Raw genomic sequence first — 21,073 nt, 5'->3', positions numbered from 1 at the left:
CCCTGCCACAAAACTCACCTTCAGCATCCCAACAGCCCAGGTGTCAGCAGGATTAAACAAAACAAGCAGGTTCAGTGTCACCCTAGAGGTAGTAAATTCTAAAGTTACAGGTGTAAACCCTTTTTAAAGGACGTTTCTTTATGTGTCAAATAACCCTTATTTGCAGTGTAATTCACAGTCGAAAATCCTTGAGGGACTTGGACATGGGCCCAGAGCAATTGGGAAGACAAATACTAGTGTGAGAGCAGTGTTGGAAGCAATTTTGGCATCACGACTCCCTGGAGCTGGCAAAACTCATGTAGATTTGACTTCTTCAGAGGAATTTCATGTGATACCTTTCAATTTGTCTGAGGCAGGCATTTTTCACACAAAATCAGGTAAGTGGCAGATATTGACAGCCAGTGGCATCACCCTAGACCTTACAGTGGTAAGTACCTGCTCACTTTTCCTTCTGTTCGTTGCTCATGTACATTGAGCAGCAGCTTGGGAGCCTTTGGCTTTCTCCTGGAAGTCTTTTGAGGCATAGCTGGAAGAGCTATTGCACTGTCTAGGGAAGCTGGTTGTATCTTCAGCACTTTTACTGACTGAAATGTTCTTGGGAATAACTGTAAAGCAGTGGTCTCTTTTAACATTCAATGCTATCACCTTTTCCTGTGATCTATATGAGATGGCAGAGTGAAACTGAGGTGGAACTTAACAGGGCACAGTGTGGGAACTGCAGAAAGGATCTGCAGAGCATGGCATCTAATTCAAAGTGGATCAAACCTCTACATTGCACAGGGAATGCAGCTGGGCCACAGCTCAGAGTGTGCCTTCAAGCTGTCCTTGCTGGGGGCTGTGCCTGGGGGAAAGCTCCAAGGGTAAGGAATTGACTGCTGATGGCTCTGAATGCATCCTCGATGCCTTGTTTGGTGTCCAGTGTGCCCTGCTGTCATGCAGTGACAAACTGTACTGCAAGGTTGTGACTACTTAAGGGTTGTATTTTACAACAACAAAAATACACGAGAGAACCAATAGCCAAAATACATTTTAATTTATTAAATTAAATCAAATCCATTTGATAAAATACAAGCTTATTATATTACCAATTTGTTTAAACCCTGGGTCATATTTTTAAGAAATACAGTCAAATAAGAAGAGATAGTAGACAATTTCCTTTTTCCTTTTTTTTTTCCTTGCTGTTAATAAAGTCCAGGATTGAAACGAAGTTATATTGTTTGAACAAAACTGCTAAAAACATTATAAAGAGATTAAACAAGCAGATTGAATTCTTAGAAACATCTAACATGCATAACTTCTTTTAGCACAGTTTGAATGCTTCAAATGAATTTCCTGAAAAATTATTTTGGCAAGCACTGGGATTACTGCAGGTTTCTCCAAGAATGAGTGTGGGAAGAGCCATCCCTTGTCCCAGCTAAATGCAGCTTACTGCAAGTGCTCCCTATTCTGGTGGTTGTGTTCAGTCCCGCTATAGAGAACAGGGATGGCACCATTAAATTCTCACATAATGCAGTGAGAAAATGCTGTCTGTATGTATTGCAAGTACAATTCACATGCCAACAGCTCAGAATTTGTTCTTATGGGAATTATCAGCAATGCATACATTTTAGCAGAATCCCTGAAGTTCATTAAATTTGTCTTAGACTTCAGATAGTAAGAAGGTTAAGAAAAAATCCTCCTGTGTAAAAGCCTGTTTTATTACAGATGAATGAGTGTATCTGATAACTGTTCAAGTCTGAGAATAGTTTCCCTTGTTCTGGACAACACACATGTGTTGCAAACACAAAGTAAAAGTTTTTACATTTCTTTTTCCAAAATAATTAGTAAATCCATTAAATAAGCAGTAGACTAATTATATTGCATAAGTTATCGAAATAGAAATTGTAAAGTCTCGATGAACAATGGCTAAAAAAATGGTTTCTTAAAACACATGTACCTCAGCAAAAGTTAAATGCGCATCAGTCTAAAAAAATCAGCTTCAGAACAATGACACTTGAAACGGCCTATCTTAAAAATGACAGATGGCTTACATTCTACATTACATTTTTCTTTAAGAAGAATATCTAAGTAACATTCGCTTGTGGTTGTTCCTAGCATTAGATTACCAATATACAGGCAATAATTTAGGAATATCAAGGCAATATTTTCCACCTTGCATATGCAAAGAGTTAACATTTATTAAAAGTATAAGCATATCCTTTTCATTAAAGGATCACAAATTGCTTTAGGTAAAATCCATGTACAATATTTACAGTCACCCTAACAGCTATACAAGTTATGTAAGTATCTTAGATCCTCTGGAGGAGTCTGGTGGGTGCCTGGCTGTATCCATGCACTCCAAAACAGTCTGGTGCACTGCTGTCAGGGCTGTCTCCTGGAGTTCAGTCCTCTCCTGCTCCTGCATCAGCTCTCCAGTTTTGGAAATATCCAGCTTCCCAGCCTTAAAGGCCTAAGACACTGCATGTGCCAGATTTATTTTAGAGTTCAATGACATTGGCTTCCTCCAGCTTCTAAAAAAACTTTGGAAGTTCAGACCAGCCCCTTTGAAGCTGTGCTTTCTGGTGATGCCATTTGAGGTCCTACTCCCAAAACCCTCAAGAAGCTCAGAAGTCAGCCAGACTACTCCCTGTCTTTCAGTGGCCTACTTGGAGGGTGTTGCTAAATAAAACTGGTTTGGGTTTTCATTATCCATCCTGCTTGCGACTGTTTTCCCTCCTACCCTGTGTATTTCTGACTAGGGATGTTGCCTACAATCCTGCCTTTGCTGCCCAAAGTCAATCTCCTAATGTGATGCCAGCTGGCATAGTAATGAACCTGCTCCTGTGAAAATCTAGGTCACTCCTTGCAGTGTGTTCTGCCAGTTCTGAACGAAGTGCTTTGCAGTTTGTTGTGTTAACAGAAAGTGTGTGTGCATTAATCACTGGAGCTGCTTTTGATAACACCGGTTCTTTGATCTTAACACTCCTCATGAAAATTGCATAGTGATACATCTTAACAGAAACTCCATGTTTAAGCTGCCTGGGTGTGAGGAGGGTCCAGGTTCACACGTTGAGGATCCGTGATGGTGCCTGGAAAACAGCAGAAGGGTTGGGGGAGAACCTGGTCTTCACCTCTGGGATCTAGAGGGGTAAGGAAGGGAGAAAAGCACATTAGTGTGACACAGGATACAACTGTCAAGAGAGTTTGAGGGGGCTGGGGTGTTGTGAGGATCTATCTGCTCTCCCTGTAACCATACCCAGGTGTTAGCCCGTGGCTGGGCATCAGTGAGATTGGTCTTGCTGTGCAGTGTGATTCAGGGGCACATGTGATGCTAGCAAACACTCTACAAGCATCACAACAAATTCACAGCTGGATGGGTGCTGGATTTAAGTGAGAGGAATTACAGTGGTGTGTGTCTGGTCCTTAAGCTTTTGGGGAATGCCATCCAGGCTCCATCAAAATGTTCCATTGTAATGCTTTATGGGGCCACAGTCCATGTCTGCTGTGAATAGAGGTGCAGACCTGGAGGTTTCAAAGGAGGGAAAACTGATTACTGGACATGCCAGGCTGTTAAACTGCAAGGATTTGGATAAGGATGTAAACTTCTCATGCCTGGAGGAAAGGCAGAGATAACAACGGTTGCTTTCTCTGATGTCTGTGGAATCAGAATTTCATGCAATATGTAGCCCCTGTAGTTGTACTGAAGCATGAAGGACACCTGGATGCTTCTGTCATCCCTAATGCTGAAAACTCAAAGGATTTTATATAGGACTGGCCATAGATGCATCCAGCCCAGGACTCGGGGTGAATCTGGCCATAAAACATGAAAGAGGAAAGAGGAAAGAGTTCTTCCAAAAGCTCTGCTAGGTATGCTGATGGCACCATCCAAGCAGAGAAAGAAGTGCAAAACAGGCAGAGAGAGTATAGGGAAAGCTATTGATCTCTGGTTGATGTTGTTTCATTGTTCTGATTTTTCCATTCCTCTGGCGATGCATCTGACATACTAAGGAACAAGTGCAGTGCCACAAACAACATATGCACAGCTCAGTGGCTGGGGAGAACCAGCAGCCTGAGTCCTACATGTAGGCTGTCAGGACATACCATAAACCTGATTCTCACATATCTGGCAAAGCCAGGGGCTTCAGGTGAGAGGGAAAATCCTAATGGCCAGGTGTGAACCAATCTGACTTCTCTCTGGACTGGTGGCTTCTTGGCACCATCTTCATTCCTGACTACAGCTTTGCCAACCTGTCTGTTAGAGAGACTGTGATGGTGCTCTGGGGCTCCAGGATGTGGGACCTTTGCTTGCATGGTTCAGAATGCAGTGGCCTTGGTAGCCATGTGTTTGTGTCTAGGATTCTAGTCTTCTCTTTCCCTTCCACAAGAACTGGGATAGGGACCTTCAGAGATTTATCTCGGACCTCCTTCTTTGCATCCTATCTGACAAATTGGAAAACACTGTATTTTTACTCCCTAGGATCAAAATGCAAAATTAAATTAACAAGGGTAAAATACAAGGTTAAGGGGTTAAATGTAAGGTCTATCTTCATCACTGCACCTCAGCAAACAGCCTAGACTATTCAGAGCAAGGAGGAAGTTTTGGTGAGGTTTGCAAATTCTGTTTTGCCTGAGGTCCCTGTCCCACTTTCAGCAGAGCTGGCTATACCCATCATGAGCCTTGTCGCAGCAGTGTGCCAGCAATCCTCTGCGGAGGAGGCACTTGACTGTCTGCTGATTAAACACTTCTTCCTTGTCTCCTCCAAGGCAAAGATTTACTTTTCACATGTGGCCCTGGAGTAGCTTCTGTAACCTCTACTGGCACAGGACACTTGCTGGGGAGTTCAGCCCCAACCCTGGCACTGCATTCTGAGTCATTCAGTGCTGCCTGTGAACAATTCCTGTGGTTGGCTGGGAGGTGCTGTTCTCTTTGGTGGTCTAATGCAAAAAGTAGCTAAAACAGGGCCTTGTCAGTGTGCACTTTACTTTCTTCTGGGGATGGGGAGTGTAAGGGGCCCTGTCAGGGAAAATGCTGAGCACAGAATGTTTCCTCATGGGATTTTCAACAGTACATGTATTTCACAACAAGAAAATGATCTTTGTTGATATAGAGAAACTCATAGAAGAAACTGTAGAAACTCACAGGAAAATCCCAAGGAAGTCTCAGAGCTGTGCAGCTTGTGTGTTCATCACAGCCATGTCCTCCTTGGCATTCATACTGGGGGCAGCTTCTGCCCACACCAGCCAAGGGGGTGTTTTGTGCTACCTGGGCAGGTGCTGTTCCTTAGGCAGTGATCTGCAAAGATTCCCAGGCAAACACCTGTGCCCAGAGGCCAAGTCTCACTCTGCAACCCTAGTGCTAGTCCCCACTGACTGCTGCAAGTTAGTGCAGGAGGTGTTAGTGGCATCCTACACACAGAGAGGTGATCACACACACCTTGTACATATGGTATGCAACTGAGGGAATCGTAAATCTTGAACTTTCTGTCATGCAGTTTAAAATCTTTGTCTTGGGTTGAATTATGATCAGTTACAGTATGACATTGTCTAGCATGAGTTTCTGATGGCCACATTACGAAATGGGTAATGACAAAACAGTTAACAAGGATGTGGCTTTATCCTACATGCACCACAGCGATCAAATATGAGGAGTTTCTGATGCGCACTTTGGGCATTATTCACATTGACTTTAGGGTTTTTAAAAACTACTAATTACCTTAAAGTCTGCCTTGTAGCTTGTCTCTTGAACAAAATGATCTTCTGGGATAATGAAGCCTTGTTTTGACTTTATAGGCTTGGATGGTTTTGTTCCAGTCCATGGGCGATACTCTTGCCTGAAATGAGATTGTCAAGACAGAACTCGTAAAAGACAACATTATCACAGGGGACTTCTGCTCAGAGTGGTTGTAAAGGCAGAAGGCAAGGTGGGATACAATCAGCTTGCAAGGCTGACCTTGTCTGAGGCATAGAGAGAATAAAAGAACTGAGCCTAGCAGCCTGTTTCTCTCACAAAGCCCAGACTGAAAGATGGAACAGGCACAGACTGGGCTAACTGGATTCTCTGACTAACTCTTCTTTTTTTCCTACAAAATGTGCTCTCTTCTGGAGGTCATTGATGCTTCCCACCTGGATAAGAAAAAGTCAAGGTTATTTTTTGAATGCTAGCCCACAGACCACTTACAATGTAAAACACTGTCTGGCACGTTGGCCACTTACATTGTAAGACACCTTGGTCTGGTGTGTGGCCCTGAGCCTGCTGATGTTTCCATACTTGGCTGTGGCTCTCTCAGCAGCAGATGTGTTTGCCAGTGTGTGCTGTGCTGCACAGCTGTGGCAGCTCAGTCTGAAATGCATCCAAAGAGAGAGGCCATCTCAGCTGGCAGATGCTTAAGTTGATGATTTTCCTTCAGATGGGGGGGAAGTGTTTTAAATCTGCACGAGAATGTCTGAGAAGGCATTGCTTCTCCAAGTCAGCTAAGGGTCATCTGAGAAATGGGAGCAGAGACTGCACTGAGAAAGGGGCAGCACCTTTTGAGAGCACCAAAGAACAGCATTGCAGAGTCTGCTTAGTTCAGCTGCCAGCTCCCGTCTGCAGCTTTCCCTCTGCTTCTCTGCACCCCTTGTCACAAACAGGCCCCACTAATGCCCTTGCCTTTCAGGAGTTTCTGGATGCTGCAGTAGCAGCCAGCTGAGCTGTCTTGTTGCTCAGAGGAAGACAGAAGTCTGCTATGTTTGTGTGTGTATCTCTGGCAAGGAATTCAGGCAGCTTCTGTAGCAAAAGGAGAGGTGACTAACTGAGATGTGACAATCTTATTTTCATACCTTGGCATGGTTCAATAACCACATTTTACTATCTGCTTATATACAGGACCAAGGGGTAAGAGTGAGGCTTGTTTTAATGTGTCAAGCTAACCTTTGATCACAGCCTGAGTTTCATTTTCCCAAGCGTGCTATTTGCTATATTTATAATAGCTGCAAATTCCTCTTTTAAATATCTAACTTAAAGTGCATAAGTGTGTTGTGATATTTTAGAATGCGTAGTTTGGACTTGATCCTTTTAGTGTATTATGGATAACGTCCTGTGGAAGAACTTCCTGGTGTTGGAAGGCAAAGCCAGGCCCCTGTCAGGGCTATGTTGCATTGCAAATCTTGTTTATAATCAGTTTGTTCTTGCTGTCCTGAGCTGCCACCTTCTGCCTTCTCTGCACCATGCTGTTTGGGCCTGCTCAGGCAGCAGGTGAGTGCCCATGCAGCTCCTCTGGTGCTGGTGGTGGCGTTCCTGCTCCCTTCCTGTAACACCTGAGGAAAAGGCAGCACTTTTGAAGAAAGATGATTTTGGCCAAGTGATGCCCCAAGAAGGCAACTTCTCAGCAGGGAATCCCAGATGTGAATGAAAGCGGAGTTAAATCTGATCTCTGTTCTGCTGTACAGCCAGAGGGAGGACACAACTATTGGGCAGAACACCAGCAAAATGGTACAAAACCATCAGTTACATCCCTGCAGTTTCTAGGAACTGGAACCTGCTGCTCCACATAAAGCCCGATTTCCTCAAGAATGCTGGTGGCATTGATTCCTAACCATTCATCCTTGCGCTGATTGGTCTCCCTGCTGCAATGGAGTGTGTCTCCAGCTTTCAATGAATGACTGTGCTGCCTGCCTGTGCAGCCAAGTCTGTCTCAGTGCTTTATAGCAGATCATTTGCTGATTTGGCAGGCCCCCAAGAACAGTCCTTTTGGATCACAAGACCCTCATTTTGGCTGGAAGTCAAACCATTCTCCTCTTAGCCTGGATAGTCAAAACTATTTTTGAGGCAGCTACATGCACTGACGAAATGCTCCCCACAGAATCAGAAACATAAGGGCAGATACAGTCATGGCCCACCCACAGCAGCATTTCTGATTTGGAACTGGGATTTTGCTCTGGAGGAACCCAGAACTCTGAGCCAAAAGTGAAGGGCGGAGCAAAACAGAGACAACGTAGCTTAACTCCTTTTGGGAGCTGAGGTACTCAAAACAAAGAAACAGTATTGACTTTTTGTCAAGCAAGTGCAGCTAACTGAATTTGCTCTGCTTCTAAGCTTGCAGGACACATGTTCCCATCTGCAGCTGCATAGCCAAGAGTCAGAAAGAACACGAGCCCAAATATCAGTCTAGTGACTTGACTAGAAATCGGTCTTGGAGTCATCAGTGGAGTCAATCTGATCAAAGCCTGGGGAAGAAGAATGACCTGTTTTTAATGTTATTTAGTTTAAGATATCAAGTGACAAGATTAGTGCCTGTTTTCCCCTTTGTACCCTGTGTAGTGTGTTTTCCAGCTGCTGCTGGGAATGAATATGCAAGACTAACTTGCTGCTGGAGATAGCAATCTTCATCCTTCCCACTGCACCCCTCTCCTCCTCCCCTTGTGCCTAGACAGCAGCAGTTGTTGGGTTACTTTGGGACTGCAAGGACCTGCAGTGAAGGGAAAGTAGCCTCCAGGCCCAGAACTCGGTGACCAGGCTCTCTTGAGGTTCTGTTTTGTCCTCCACTCTTGCAACCTAGGGGTGAGATTTTTGATCTCCATAAATAGAAATGACCTGGTGGTACCTGAAGTACTAAACCATTGGGGTTGTGAAAAAGAAAGACCACACATGCTTTAAAACAGTAGGGATCAAAAGGGAAGGGCTGTTTTTTGTGTACTGCTGTTTCTTTACCTCTAACTCACTCTAGGAATAATTAATAAGCAGCTTTTTGCAAGTGGGTTGCCCCAGTGCTTTGATCACATACGTCACTGTTTTTTCAACTGTTTCTTTGCTCTTTCTCAAAATCAGTTAATAGAGCTCAAGAAAAGGCATTTATTTTGTAATGTGTGGGGTTGTGTCTGCAGCGGAAGGTCTGAATCTGTGCAGTGTGGAGAGGGAGGCTTGTGGCCTGCTGGGACAGTTTAACCCCTGTGGTGATGAGAGATGGAGCAAGGGGGAGTACAAATAATGTACAGGCTAGAAACAAACAAACAAACAAAAATAAAGCACTGGGCTGTTAATGACCAGGGTGTCGTGATGAAGCCCAGCATTGATGAGAGCTGTTTCACTGAGCTGCTGTTTATGTGCCACCTCCCCCCTGGGTGAGCAGGACTGCCTGTACCAGGCTGTCGAACAGCTGAGACAGGAGGCCAGGCAGGAGAGATGGCCCCACCATCATTCATAGTGTGGCTTTGCAGACTTCAGGGCATAATTTGGGAAGGATGGATTTGGGATTGGTCCTTCTGTTCTTTCCAACCACAGTGTCTGCTGCTGCTGCAGCTCGAGCTGCTGGATGCTGTGAGCTACACAATGACCAGTCTATGTGAGCCTCCAGCTCTTTCCCCGTTTCATGTGCTCTACTAATGTTTTCTGCTTTGCAGAGAAAGCTGTCCGCAGAATCCTTTTTATTTCACCAACCTAGTGAAAAGCTAGCCTGGAAAGCTTTTTAATTTCACCAAGGTGGAGGGCACTTCTGTTAGGCATAGGGAGGCAGACAGTGGGAATCCCAACAGTGCTGTTTGCAGTGCTGGGGCTGCTGTTTCCATACAGATTTTTCTTCATCATTGATAGTCATACAGCACCAATGCCAGAACAGTTGTCATTTTAGTACCTCATCTTTATGTCACAGTTTGCTTCGCATAATTAATTATCAGTTGTGGTTCTGAGTCACTGCATAACATTCCTTATTGAAGAACTGGAGAAAAAGGCTCATTCTGTATAGCTGACCATAAGTCAGCTACGCCGCCTGACCTAGTCTGTGTTCATTCTTCTCCCTCTTCCTTCTCATATCCAGCACACCAGTGAGAATTAAACAGCATAATGAACATTCTTCCAAAGTTCCCTTTAGAAGGAAACTTGTGTGCACAGCTTGGGGTGTCTGTTATTTTCTTTTGAAAGGACAAACTACTCTAGATGTCCCCTGGGGAAGTCAGACTGGTGTGGGAGAGGTTTTGGCCAAAGGTGTGGGGTGTGAAATGTCTCCCTGTTTGCAACAAAGCTCTTCACAGGCTACTGTCAGGGCCATTCATCTGGTTTGCCCAGGCAGACTTGGGTAGCCAGCAGTGCTCTCCCAAGGGACAGGCTAAGTCCACTGGTTGGAAAAGACCTCCATAGGTCAGGGAGGGTGCTATGATGTCTCCTGGCAAATAGAAGGTTGCAAATATTGAAAGTCATGGTCACAGTGAGAGTTCTGCCTGACAAAGTCAGGAGTCCTCCTGGATAATGGAGCCATTAAACTGCTTCTCCTCTGAGCTGTGTCAGACACTGGTGGGGTGCCCTACCAACCCTTGGACACAGAGGCACATTGTGCCCATTCTCCTACCTAGGCAAAGAGCCCAGCATGAGGACAGAAATGGGGGAAATACTGAAGGAGGGGAAAAAATAGAGGGGTAGAGAAAAGACATAGCAGAAAGACAGACCAGCGCACAGCAGTTACAGAGGAGGAAAGCAGAAGTCACTTGGGTATTTCCTGTCTCAACTCTCACTTCCAGTATGGTCAGGCAGTACCTGGAGCTGTTCATAAGTCACAAGAATGAAGCAACAGCAAAAGACTTGAATGAAAGTACAAGACAAAACCCCTAAGACTCAAACTGTTATCTTAGGGTGAGTTTTAGGACTTGTTTTGCTCACAGGTAGATGCCCAAGGAAGGAACACTTATATTGGTGTGACAGGACAGGTAGCTGCTTCTCTTTTATCAGAACTATGTGACAGGGAACATGTGGGTAGGTCTGAGGGTTTTGATTTCTGCCATCCACCCATTTTGCATTCTTTCACTCTAACATAAGGCTGAATGGACTTTAAGTGGAGGAAATTCCTCCTACTTTAAGGAACTTCTTTGAATACCACATTTCAGTTCTACAGCATAGTTTGCACAACAGACGCCCTCTCTATTCCCAGCCCCACTGTGTCTCTCCTCACACACCTCTGTGCGTCTCCAAGCTCTCTCTGCCCCAGCCAGGCTATGCAGTGCACAGTGAGTCTCTCTGGATCCATCCCAATGCTTGCACCAATCAAGCTTACTTCTTAAACAGCATAAAGATCAGGGGCTTGAGTATTAATTTCCCCAAGCAGCGAGATATTTAAGAATGTAAAGATAACTGTAAGCCTTGATTATAAAAGATTTACTGCTATTACTAAGGATAAGCATGCCTTTAAAGATCTTGCTGGATCAAGGATGGAGTTCCTCATACACAGCACTATTAACCCTGCCGGCGCAGGTGTGTGCCCTGATCCCACGCTGTTTTCTGCACAGCAAAATAATAAGATGCTTTTCAAAGTGAAGGAGTCACCACAGTTCACTTTGCTTTTCTACAAAAGCACTATTTGAAGGCAGATGAATGTAAAGGCAGCCAAGTAACGCACTATGAGTGCATCCATAGTTATGGGGAAAAGCCTTCACTCTGTGGTATCCCTCCTGGTGGAGGGATGTCTGCTTCATGGTCATGGAATGGCATGTCCTGAGTGTTTGTACAAGAAGATGGGAATTCAGCTTGCTGAGGTATCTTCCACCTGCTATTCCCAAAAATCATGAGCAATGGCACAACAGATACCTCTCCCCTTAATTACTCCAACTCTTTATGAAGTTTCTTTTCATCAGAACATGGCTCATTCTGGGCAAGCAGGAAACCCTCCTGATCTCAAGGCCTCAGTTTGGTGTTATGCACTGCTGTGCTTCCCAAGTGCAAACAAGTTGGGTGCTCTTGACTCTCACACCTGCTCAAAATACCTGTCATGGAAACCCCAGCTGCAGAGACTGGGCTCTGTTCAGGGCCTGCATTTTATGTGTGTGCAGAAATTTGCAGTCACCTCCCAGTTCCCCAAGTGCCAATACAACTAAAGATGATGGGTCGGGGGAAAAGAGGCAAAACAACTGCTCACAGCTCTGGTGCAACATTTTCACTTACACACCTGAAGTGTTTTCCAAAAGCTGGCAGGTTACTGAAGGGAAAACTGATGTCTGTAGTGATTTTATAGTGTAGCTGAGCCTTGAACAGTGTTCTCCTCCCAGCAACACTGGCCCTGACAGAGAGGCTGTGCCTTCATCCCTGTTGCCTTCTAACAAGGTAAGAAGATGACATCCAGAGAACAGAGCCAGGTGGGGTTACCTGCTGACAGCACCAGCTTCTCTCATCCTCTGTTAAGGAAACTAAGTAAAGCACTTCTCTATTTCTAGAGTGTCTGCTAAATGCAATCAAGACCTAGTACTACAATTAATTGTGTGCAAAGCCAAAAGTACACAGCACCTGACTGCTGAAGGGAGAAGCCACTTCTGTGACACCAAAGGACAAACCCTTGGGAAGGTGCAGAGAAGCCACTCAGCACTTTCTTCTGCCTCCTCCAGCATCAGTAAGGTGTAATCTACTGCAACCCTCTGCAGCTGTCCCCAGGATCTTTTCACAGTTGGAGCACATCCCATTTGAGGCTTTCAAGTGCAGCTTGTATTGATTTGCCTTAACCTGTGTGCCTGAGCTCCCACAATGCAGCCTCATTGGGTTTGACTTAATTTAGACCCTGCAAAACTCCAGCCAAAATTCAGGGACTGGAGGGAGAGAGAAGCTGCCCAAAGATCTGGGGACACAGGGCAATAGTTTGTAGGGCAGGCAGTTGTGCTGTCCTTCCACCTTTTATTCAGTTATTATTCCAAAACACAAAAAATCTTCGCTTCCTCAGGAATACAGGTATTGCTCCAATACCCCCTCCACCTTCATCTTTACTCTGGCCATAGACAGATTCCTCCAGTCTCAGTCACTGATCCCAGAGGTTTATTTTGTTCTGGGAAATTCCAGGTCATGCTGACCAGCTTCACTATGTACAGACAGATTTCTGTGCGGCGGTGTTTCCTTCTGAGCTTAATGCAAAATGAAGTCTCATTTTACACTGATACATGAAAGCACATCAAATGGTGCTGAATGTTACAGGGGACTCAACACTACACTTGGGTGCTTCACAGAAACAAACACAATAGGCTGCCAGAGTCAAAATTCCTGAATTAAAAAAACCCAAACAAAGTACAAAACCTAAAGAAATCCCACACCTTAACAGAGTGAAGCAAGAAAACCACTATTGCTATAAAAAGCATGGAGTGGACCATGTATCAATGCCAACTCTTCTGCATTGTCTTGTTCAAGACAGACTTGTCTTTCCCACTAAGCAAGCCCAGGCAGCTGCTGAGACCTGACACAGTCACAAAGTACAGGTGGAGGCTACTGACCAGCAGTGCCCACACTGCAGGAGCCAATCCTCTGGGAAAAGCCTCATGGTGCGTGCCTGCCAGCTGTGCACAGAACCTGCTGAAGCACCTGGAGCACAAAGGACTCAAATGACACATTTCTTGGGAGAGTGGAAACACCTCCCCAGGCAGGCAAGCTAGTCCTCAGAGCTGCCCCACCTTCTCACTGGGCTGACCCACAGGGAGGGCTGATACTTCTGCAAGCAGAAAAGAGGGAATCTCTCTAATATTCTCCCTAGCAAGGCAGTGAGACTGTCTTACAAAAAACATGTGTTATCATACCTTTGTTTGTCTCCGCCATTTGCTGCAGTAGTCTCTGTCTGCATGTCTCTGTAGGACACTCTTCCTTTTTCCAACCACCCCAAAGACGTCATGGGGTTCACCAACCTCCTCCTTAGGACACAATAGGCCTTAGTAAGAGAAACCCCCTTGTTCTGCCTCTACCACAGGTAAGCTGACTTCCCTGCTGCCCTTGCACTTCTGGGGGAGTACAGCCTACAAGAAGTCGGGAGATCCTTGTTGCCAGAACACAGTGGGGCTGTGTATAGCCATCAAGGGACAGTTTAATAAACAAGGAGGGTGTTTATGGTCTTGGATACAGAGAAAGATGAAGAATATCAATCCTTAATGGTGCTGGTCAGCTACTATCTGAATATTGGACAAATGTTTGCAGACTGCAGTACTGCCTTTGGAAAATAAGGTAAAAGAAGAGGAGTGAACTGTAGTGGTTTTCATGGAAATGTCCTTGTGGGTTGTGAGTGCTCAGTTTATCAAAGGTGGGTGTGCTGTGATCAGCCCTTCCCTGCTTCAGAGTGTAGGAGTGCCATCACTGAAGCTACCAAATACAAACCCACTACCCCAAAGTGTAACTAATAATGAGTGTAACTCTGCCAAGTACATGCTTAGTCTTAAAACAAAAAATCTAAATGAAAATATACTCTTGAAGCCTGTGAAGCTATTGTGAACTTTTCTCCTGCTGCTTGTTGTGACGTCTGTGTGCTCAGTGGTAAGCAACTTAAATGTGATGTTGTACCACGTGATAATCTAAAGAAACTATGGGAATTACTGGAATAAGTCAAAGTGGATTGACTTATATAGTTCTGTCTGCATCAGTTGTTTACTGTACCTTCAAACAGCTTAAAGATTTTATAGGGGAACTTTTTTCTGGTGTGGTTGCCCTGGCTTGTGCCTCCATCCTTGTCATTAACTGCTCCTTCTTTCAGCTGTGAGTAATTCCTCAACTACCTTGAAGTCTTACTTTTTGTAAAATCTGGTTTGGTTTGCATGTTGGTATGTTGCCCCAGTCCTGTGTTCTATAAACTTCTTGTCCTTTGATGACAGTAGTTGAAAGCCTTGTGTAAGAACAGACAAGTCAGACGGGAGGTAGTTGAGAGAAGTGACTCTGAGCACTTGAACAGCTATGAGAAAGCTGTGGCTCTAATGCAGACTGATGCAGCCTTCCTCTCGAGTCAGGCTGAAAAGGCAGAGGAGGCTTCACAATGAGGTGGAGATGGATGCGTTTCTGAAAGATGAATATTGCTAGTCTTGTTCTACACGGGTTTCTCTGAAGTAATTCCTTGCTGGTTTGAAACTGAGAAGTGCTTTACCTCAAAACCAATAATTACTCTGTGATTGTCCTGTGAGATGTGGCAAAGGAGAAAATAGCACATAAATTCAAGCACTGCAGTTATATTTTCAGGGTCTGCTTGTTAACTGCATATAGCTGCCTGTGCAGGAGGAGTGGGATAAGCAATACTGCTGTGCAGGCTGGTAATCCTCCCTGAGGCTCCCAGCTTGTCTTAAAAGCACTGTGATAAATAATCTAATGAATTGCAGTGATGAAGAGAAATTTGTCCTAGGTAGATAATAATAGGCAATAAGTACCTAAATACTTGTGAATCAGTTAGAATAAAAATAATTACTCTATTAGTATACCTCATAGGTATATTAAAACCTGCCAAACATCATTATGAGGGAGCATGTGGTAACAACATGAAACTGATACAATATTCAACAACAGCACTGTAGGAGCTGAAATCCCTCTCCTTACATGGAGGATGTCAATAAGAACAGAAGATGGGTTTAGGTGCATTCCACCTGACTTCTTGTTCCAGAAAATAAGCATTTGTAATCGGTCATACTGTTCAGAGGGAAAGGAAGACATCAATAAGATAAGTCACATAATTTTTAAAGGCTCTGAGACAAGTGGTTTGTGACAATTTTTTCCATTGCCCATTATATGACATGGGGGATATATCCTGCAAAATGTCTTCTTGTCTGACTAATCTTTTAAGGCTGTAATTTGGCTGGCCTTGAATGTCGCACTCCAGGGGTTTTAAAAGGAAAACGATGGGCACTAAGGGATGCGGCTCTTGAGCACGGACGGGACTCGGGCAGCTCCGGCTGTCGGAGGTGCCGTGTCTCCCGGCAGCGGGTGGGTGAAGCGCTGCTGCGCCAAGGATGGCATCATGGATCCCACCGCGGCGTGCTGCCTCTTCTCCCTGAGCGCGGGGCGGGCACTGAGGCCGGCTGCGCTGCCCCGGCACGCAGAGGGGCCGCCGGGGCCAGGCACCTGCCCGGGGCATAACAGACGCTTTTAAGGACCGTACTTCCAAAAGCAAAGGCGGCTTCGGCGAGAGGCTGAGCCCGCCGGCGAGCCGGCAGCCCCCGTACCCCTCCCCTCGGTGGCGGCTCCCCCGCCGGCATCGCCGCCCCGCGCTGCGGAGGAGCGTCCCCCGCCCGCGGCAGGAGTAGTCCCAGCTCGGGGCGAAGCGGGGCGTTCGCCGGGCCCGGTTACCTGTAGGAGGTGGTGTGGCCGCCGTCCGCCTGCAAGCGCGGCCGGAGCTGCTCGGGGCCGTCGACCGCCGGTCTCCCGCCGCTGCCGGGCAGGGCGCAGGCGGCGCGTCCCGGGGCGGGCTGGGGGGCGGCCCCGTCCCTCCCGCTGCCGCCGCCGCTACTGGCGCTGACCCAGGGGAAGTCGTCCCTCCTCGGGAGGGGCCACGCTCTGAAGTCCCGCCGGTACTGGGTCTCCGCCGCGAAGGGCTCTTCGGCGGCGGCCGCCCGGCTCTTCCTGCGGCTGCTCGGCTTCCCGGCGGCGGGGTCGCGCGGGCGGCGCGCCGGGGCGGGCGGGCGAGCGCTGCCCCGCGGAGGGGGCCCGCCGCGCTGGGGCGGCCCGTCCTCCTGCTCCTCGATGTCCGAGTAGTTGTGGATGGTGAGCGGCACCGAGAGGTCGGACTTGTCTAGCTGGCTCCAGAAGCGGGCCAAGCAGCACACCCGGCTGATGCAGGGCCAGGCCATGGCCGCGGCCGCAGCCCCCGCCTCGCCCGCAGCGGCGCCCGCGGCTCCGGCGCCCGCAGCCGGCCGCGCTCCCGGCTTCAGCCCTCATCGGCGGCAGCCCCTCCTCTCGCCACCCCCTTCCCCGGTAACGACACCCCCTCGCCGGGATTACGGCCCGCACACGTGACCCGGCTGCCGGCGGGAGCCCCGTGCAGCTGCGGGGGCTGGCGGAGGTGCAGAGCGTGGGGACCGCGGCCAGGACTGGGCTGCGCCCCCCGTCTGCCTCCCGCGGGGGACCGGCTCTGCCCGTGCTTCTTCGGGTCCCGGTGGCTGTCGGTGCTTTAGGAGCCGCTCTGTGCCCAGGAGCGCCGTAGCGCGTCCAGTGACGGCACCGGCCAGGCGAGGAACGCTGCTCCGCGCTAGGTGGATGGTACCGCTCAATTCGAGGCAGCCGTAAACATTTAGGATTAGAAAAGCATTTGTATGCGAAACCTGGTGCTTATAAAATGAATTATCTGGGTGGGAAACAGCAGTATTACGATGTTGGTTTCCAAGAGCTTCGTACAAATCCCCACCTCTCATAATCCCCCTCCATTTATACTAACAGTTTAACCAATTCACTTTTAAAATACTATTTACCAAAATCCAAGCATCTATTATATATCTCCATATTGGACCTACATCCTTTACTGTTCGGTGGAGACTGCAAATTACAGCTTTCCTTTTATACATTCACGTTCAAAACCAAACAGCCCTGGCACAAACCATTGAAACACAGAATTGCATCAGGAATAAAGTCAGGCTTTTGAAATTTGACATTTTATGGCTGGTAGCCACTTATTACATAATGCTCCTCCACAATTCCCCATTCAGTGCATTATTACCAAAGCTGAATCTCCCAAAGGGTCACCAAGCTGTGAAATGCAAGGCTATAAAAGTGAAGAACTCAGATAAACTGATATGCCACCTACTGGAAAATATATTAAAAGGCTGTCAGGACAGGCATTTATTTCATTTCAGAATATAATAATCCCATTACAGGTGGTTATCTGATAAACAAGGGCTAATGGCTTTACATTGAAAGAGGGCAGGTTTAGATTAAATAGTGAAATAAATTTTTCCTAATGAAGGTGGTGAGGCCGTGGAACAGGTTGCCCACAGAAGCTGTGGATTCTCCATGCCTGCAAGTGTCCCAGGCCAGGTTGGATAGGCTTGGAGCAAGCAACCTGGGATAGTGCAAGGTGCCCCTGCCCATGGCAGTGGGGTAGAATGAGATGATCTTTAAGGTCCCTTCCAACCCAACCCCCACCATTCTGTGAAACTTTATTAAGAAATTAATTATGCAATGGAACTTGAGAAGGTAAGATTTATTGCTTTGTTTCAGCTAAGCGGTTTCTATCCTAGTGTATTAGCACCTCACTTCAGTCCAGATTTACACCTCCTGCTGGGGTGAAGGAAGACCAGAAATGTGCATATGGGGGCAGAACCTCTCCTTGAGTGTTTGGCCCCTCTCTGAAACATAATCATGGGACAAAAAGAAATTCCTTTGCAGATGAACCTGTTGTCCTAAATATCTGATTTAGCACTTGCCCCTGCTGCTACCAGTTTTGATTTCACCATCCCCTCCTCCTCACTTGTCAGCTGGGGCAAGGAGACTCAGAAATGTCAGGTAAAAACATTTTGATCTCAACACAAGAACTCTTGTCACAATACTATGTAGGCTATTGGATCCTGTGTTTCATTTGTTGTCTGAAATCTCCACAAATGTAATTTTACTTTTAGGAATATCAAGGGAGACATTTATTAATTTTCTCCTGCTCTTGGTTTTCTGGAACTGCTCTATTCTATGTTGTAATTTTTAAAAATAAATCATATCTGGTAAAGAGAAACAGACTTTGCAGCCACGGGAGAAAACAGAACATCTGCTTTATCATGTTATCACTGGCACAGTACAAATGATGCTCTGATCCTTGTTCCTAGGCCTGACTTAGCAAAAGACATTGGCGAATAAATCGGATGTCTCTGCTTATCCTGTGCCTGACGCTTCCTAGTACTGAGTTCAGCTCTTGCACTGCATGTCTCTGAGCCCACCTACAGCATCAGGGAGTGCTTTGAGCAGCTGCTCATCACAGCTTGTAGGATGAAATTGGCACAAAGGCTAACTCAGACAGGAAAACCAGAGGATGCTGGATGAGATTAAAAAGTTGTCTGCATTTATAAGATTTGCCATGATTAAAAGCTTGGGAGGAGGAGGGGTGGAATACTGCAACACTAAGACAAAAGCCATCAAATCAGAAAGCAAAACAGCTTGTTGCCAGGAATGGGGGCTGAAAGCTCAGTTTTAACACTAAAATGCAATTCCAATAGAGCAGATCACTGAAACAAATTATTCCTTAAACATAGGGCCAAAGCAGACTTTAAAGCCCCTGAAAAAGGATGAAGAATTGTGTCTTTACATGATTAACCATGACTTTATACTTAGTGCTGTTTTCCTACACAAACACTAGCTGTTGTCTCTGCCAAGTGTCCACATAATCACCACATTGTATTTTTATTCACAATAATCTCTTTGAAAAGGGAGGGGAAAGTCTTTCCGTGTGGTTGGTTTTAGTTTAGGTGATTGGTTCTTTTTGTTGTTTTTCTCTAGGGTTGGATTTTGGATTTTTCTATCATTCTTCTAATTTCTTTTTCAGTCAAAGGTGTGACTAAATGCTGAGATACTGACACGTGTTGATGCCATATTTTGGAAGGGTATTTGCTTGCCAGAAAAGTCTCTTATGCATTCTAGTGAGCTGTTGTAACTTCAGGGCATTCCTTGTCTGAGTGACTCGAGAACTGGTTTTCCTATTGCAGTTTTAAAGTCATTTTGGACAGAAAAGATAGCTTGTCTTTCCCAGACAATGCTGCAGAAAGGCTCAGGTGCAAAATGATATGAAACCCACTGCTTAGCCACTGCTTGGTGAAGATTTTTGTACAACCTTACATATGGTACACACCTCTAGGGTCTCTGTAAATGAGGAAAATTGAGATACTGAACAGCCTTCAGAAGGGTGAATGCTCTTATGCCTAAAGTTAAGGTGAAGCTTAGGCATGAGACCCTCAAAGCACAGCCACTGACTGGAAAGCTGAAGACTTCCAAACCTCTGTGGCAGTTCCAGGATATTTTTTTCAGGTGCCTTGAGTCCCTTCCTGCAAGCTGAAAGAGTGCAGCAACACGCTGCAGGGAGGTCTAACACAGCACAAGTGGGACTTCACTCTCTGCAGATACAGGGCCAGGAGGTACTGGCGCTATGTTGAAGAACTTAATTGCAACTTTGGCTCATCCTACTAGACCTGTAAAATATAATGTTCTTCAGGTTTAATACACCCTATTTCCTGCAGCATTACTCCCTGCTGCTTTCAGCCAGGATCGCTGAAAAATTCTCAGCAAATAAAAAATTGTTGATGAGACTAGGTAAATTGTTGAGTGGACAAGAGGTAACACAAGGAAGAGAAACAGAGAAAAAAGAGTGGACAAAGACAATAGATGCAAACCCAGCGCGTGAAATAGTCTGAGGTATGGCTTTTGAGCTTCTCTGGCATGAAATGCTCCCTTAGGACAAGCCTGTTCAGAGGCCATAATCTGCTGCTGCTGCTGTCTTCTCTGTGGCTGTGCTGTGCTCTCGCTGCGTGTTGGGCTGCCCTCTCTCTGCTGCAGGCAGGGCTGCACTATGGCTGAAGCTCTGTGAACTGGCATGCTTGGCCAGAATACCACAGCACACAGCAGGAAAGGAGAGTAAGTAATAGACTGGAAATTGAAAGCTAGAAAACTTCAGAAGAGCAAAGGAATATTTGGTAAGGTAAGGTACTTCACCTCCTTCATTTTTAAGTGTCTACGTCACCAGGCACACAAAGTTACAAATCCTCAGGAATAAGCACTGGCCTGGGACAGGGAGTTTACACCGATTTTGTATTCCATCATTTATTAAAACTGGTGCCACTTAGCATTATGTACTCCCTTTCCCCATAGAAAATTTATTTTATGTGAGGCATTGCTGTAAAGTAAAAACACCTACAAAGCTGCTTCTTACAAATGCAACATGTTCTTTGGCAGGTCAGTCCATGTGGAAGGACTAACTCAGCTGATAGGAAAGAGTTAAGGGCTGGAACCCATCAACTTGTGTCTGGGCAGATTTCTCCGCCTTTTGCAATGGGTTCAGAACCATGCCATGACAGGCACAGAGTAGCAGCACACCCCAAATCCAGTTTTTACTTGTAAAATAGGAACGCTGCTCATGGTACTACCCTCAGGTTTACTTTAGCAGTTACTTCTGTTTACAGCATTGCTCATCTCGGTCACCTCATCTATTTTTGCTGAAGCTGCTTATTTTCTAAAACTGGCAGATTCTGAACCAGATGTTACAGGTTTAAAATTCTTAGAAAAACCTTAAAGAAAAGTAACAATACAGCACAGCTTAATGAATACTCCTCTACCCCACCCGCAAATCAATGCAGTGCAAGAATACAGAAAGCAGTGTAACTCATGGTAGAATATCAAAAACCACAGTATGTCATTCTTCCCCTGCATGTAATTATGAAAAGGATATTGTTG

The 21,073-nt window shown here is 46.0% G+C and overlaps 1 protein-coding gene across 2 annotated transcripts; it reads right to left on the bottom strand.

The window, feature by feature from the left end:
• Positions 1-1,014: 1,014 nt before the first annotated feature.
• On the bottom strand, positions 1,015-16,536 carry MAP6D1 (MAP6 domain containing 1). 2 transcript variants are annotated; one of them, XM_053986273.1, is made up of 3 exons: positions 16,004-16,536; positions 5,693-5,810; positions 1,015-3,119 (listed from the first exon to the last, which is right to left on the bottom strand). In XM_053986273.1, the coding sequence occupies exons 1-3, from the start codon at positions 16,501-16,503 to the stop codon at positions 3,042-3,044; spliced, it is 696 nt and encodes a 231-aa protein (XP_053842248.1). In that variant the 5' UTR covers positions 16,504-16,536; the 3' UTR covers positions 1,015-3,041. The 2 variants fall into 2 exon arrangements, with proteins under 2 accessions (XP_053842248.1, XP_053842249.1); XM_053986274.1 differs by having other exon boundaries at positions 1,015-3,068.
• Positions 16,537-21,073: the final 4,537 nt, after the last annotated feature.

The sequence above is a fragment of the Vidua macroura genome, chromosome 10, assembly GCF_024509145.1.
Source record: "Vidua macroura isolate BioBank_ID:100142 chromosome 10, ASM2450914v1, whole genome shotgun sequence".
In the NCBI taxonomy this organism is placed as follows: domain Eukaryota; kingdom Metazoa; phylum Chordata; class Aves; order Passeriformes; family Viduidae; genus Vidua; species Vidua macroura.
Note: the sequence above shows the minus strand (reverse complement) of the source record. Positions and strands in the feature narration are given on the sequence as shown.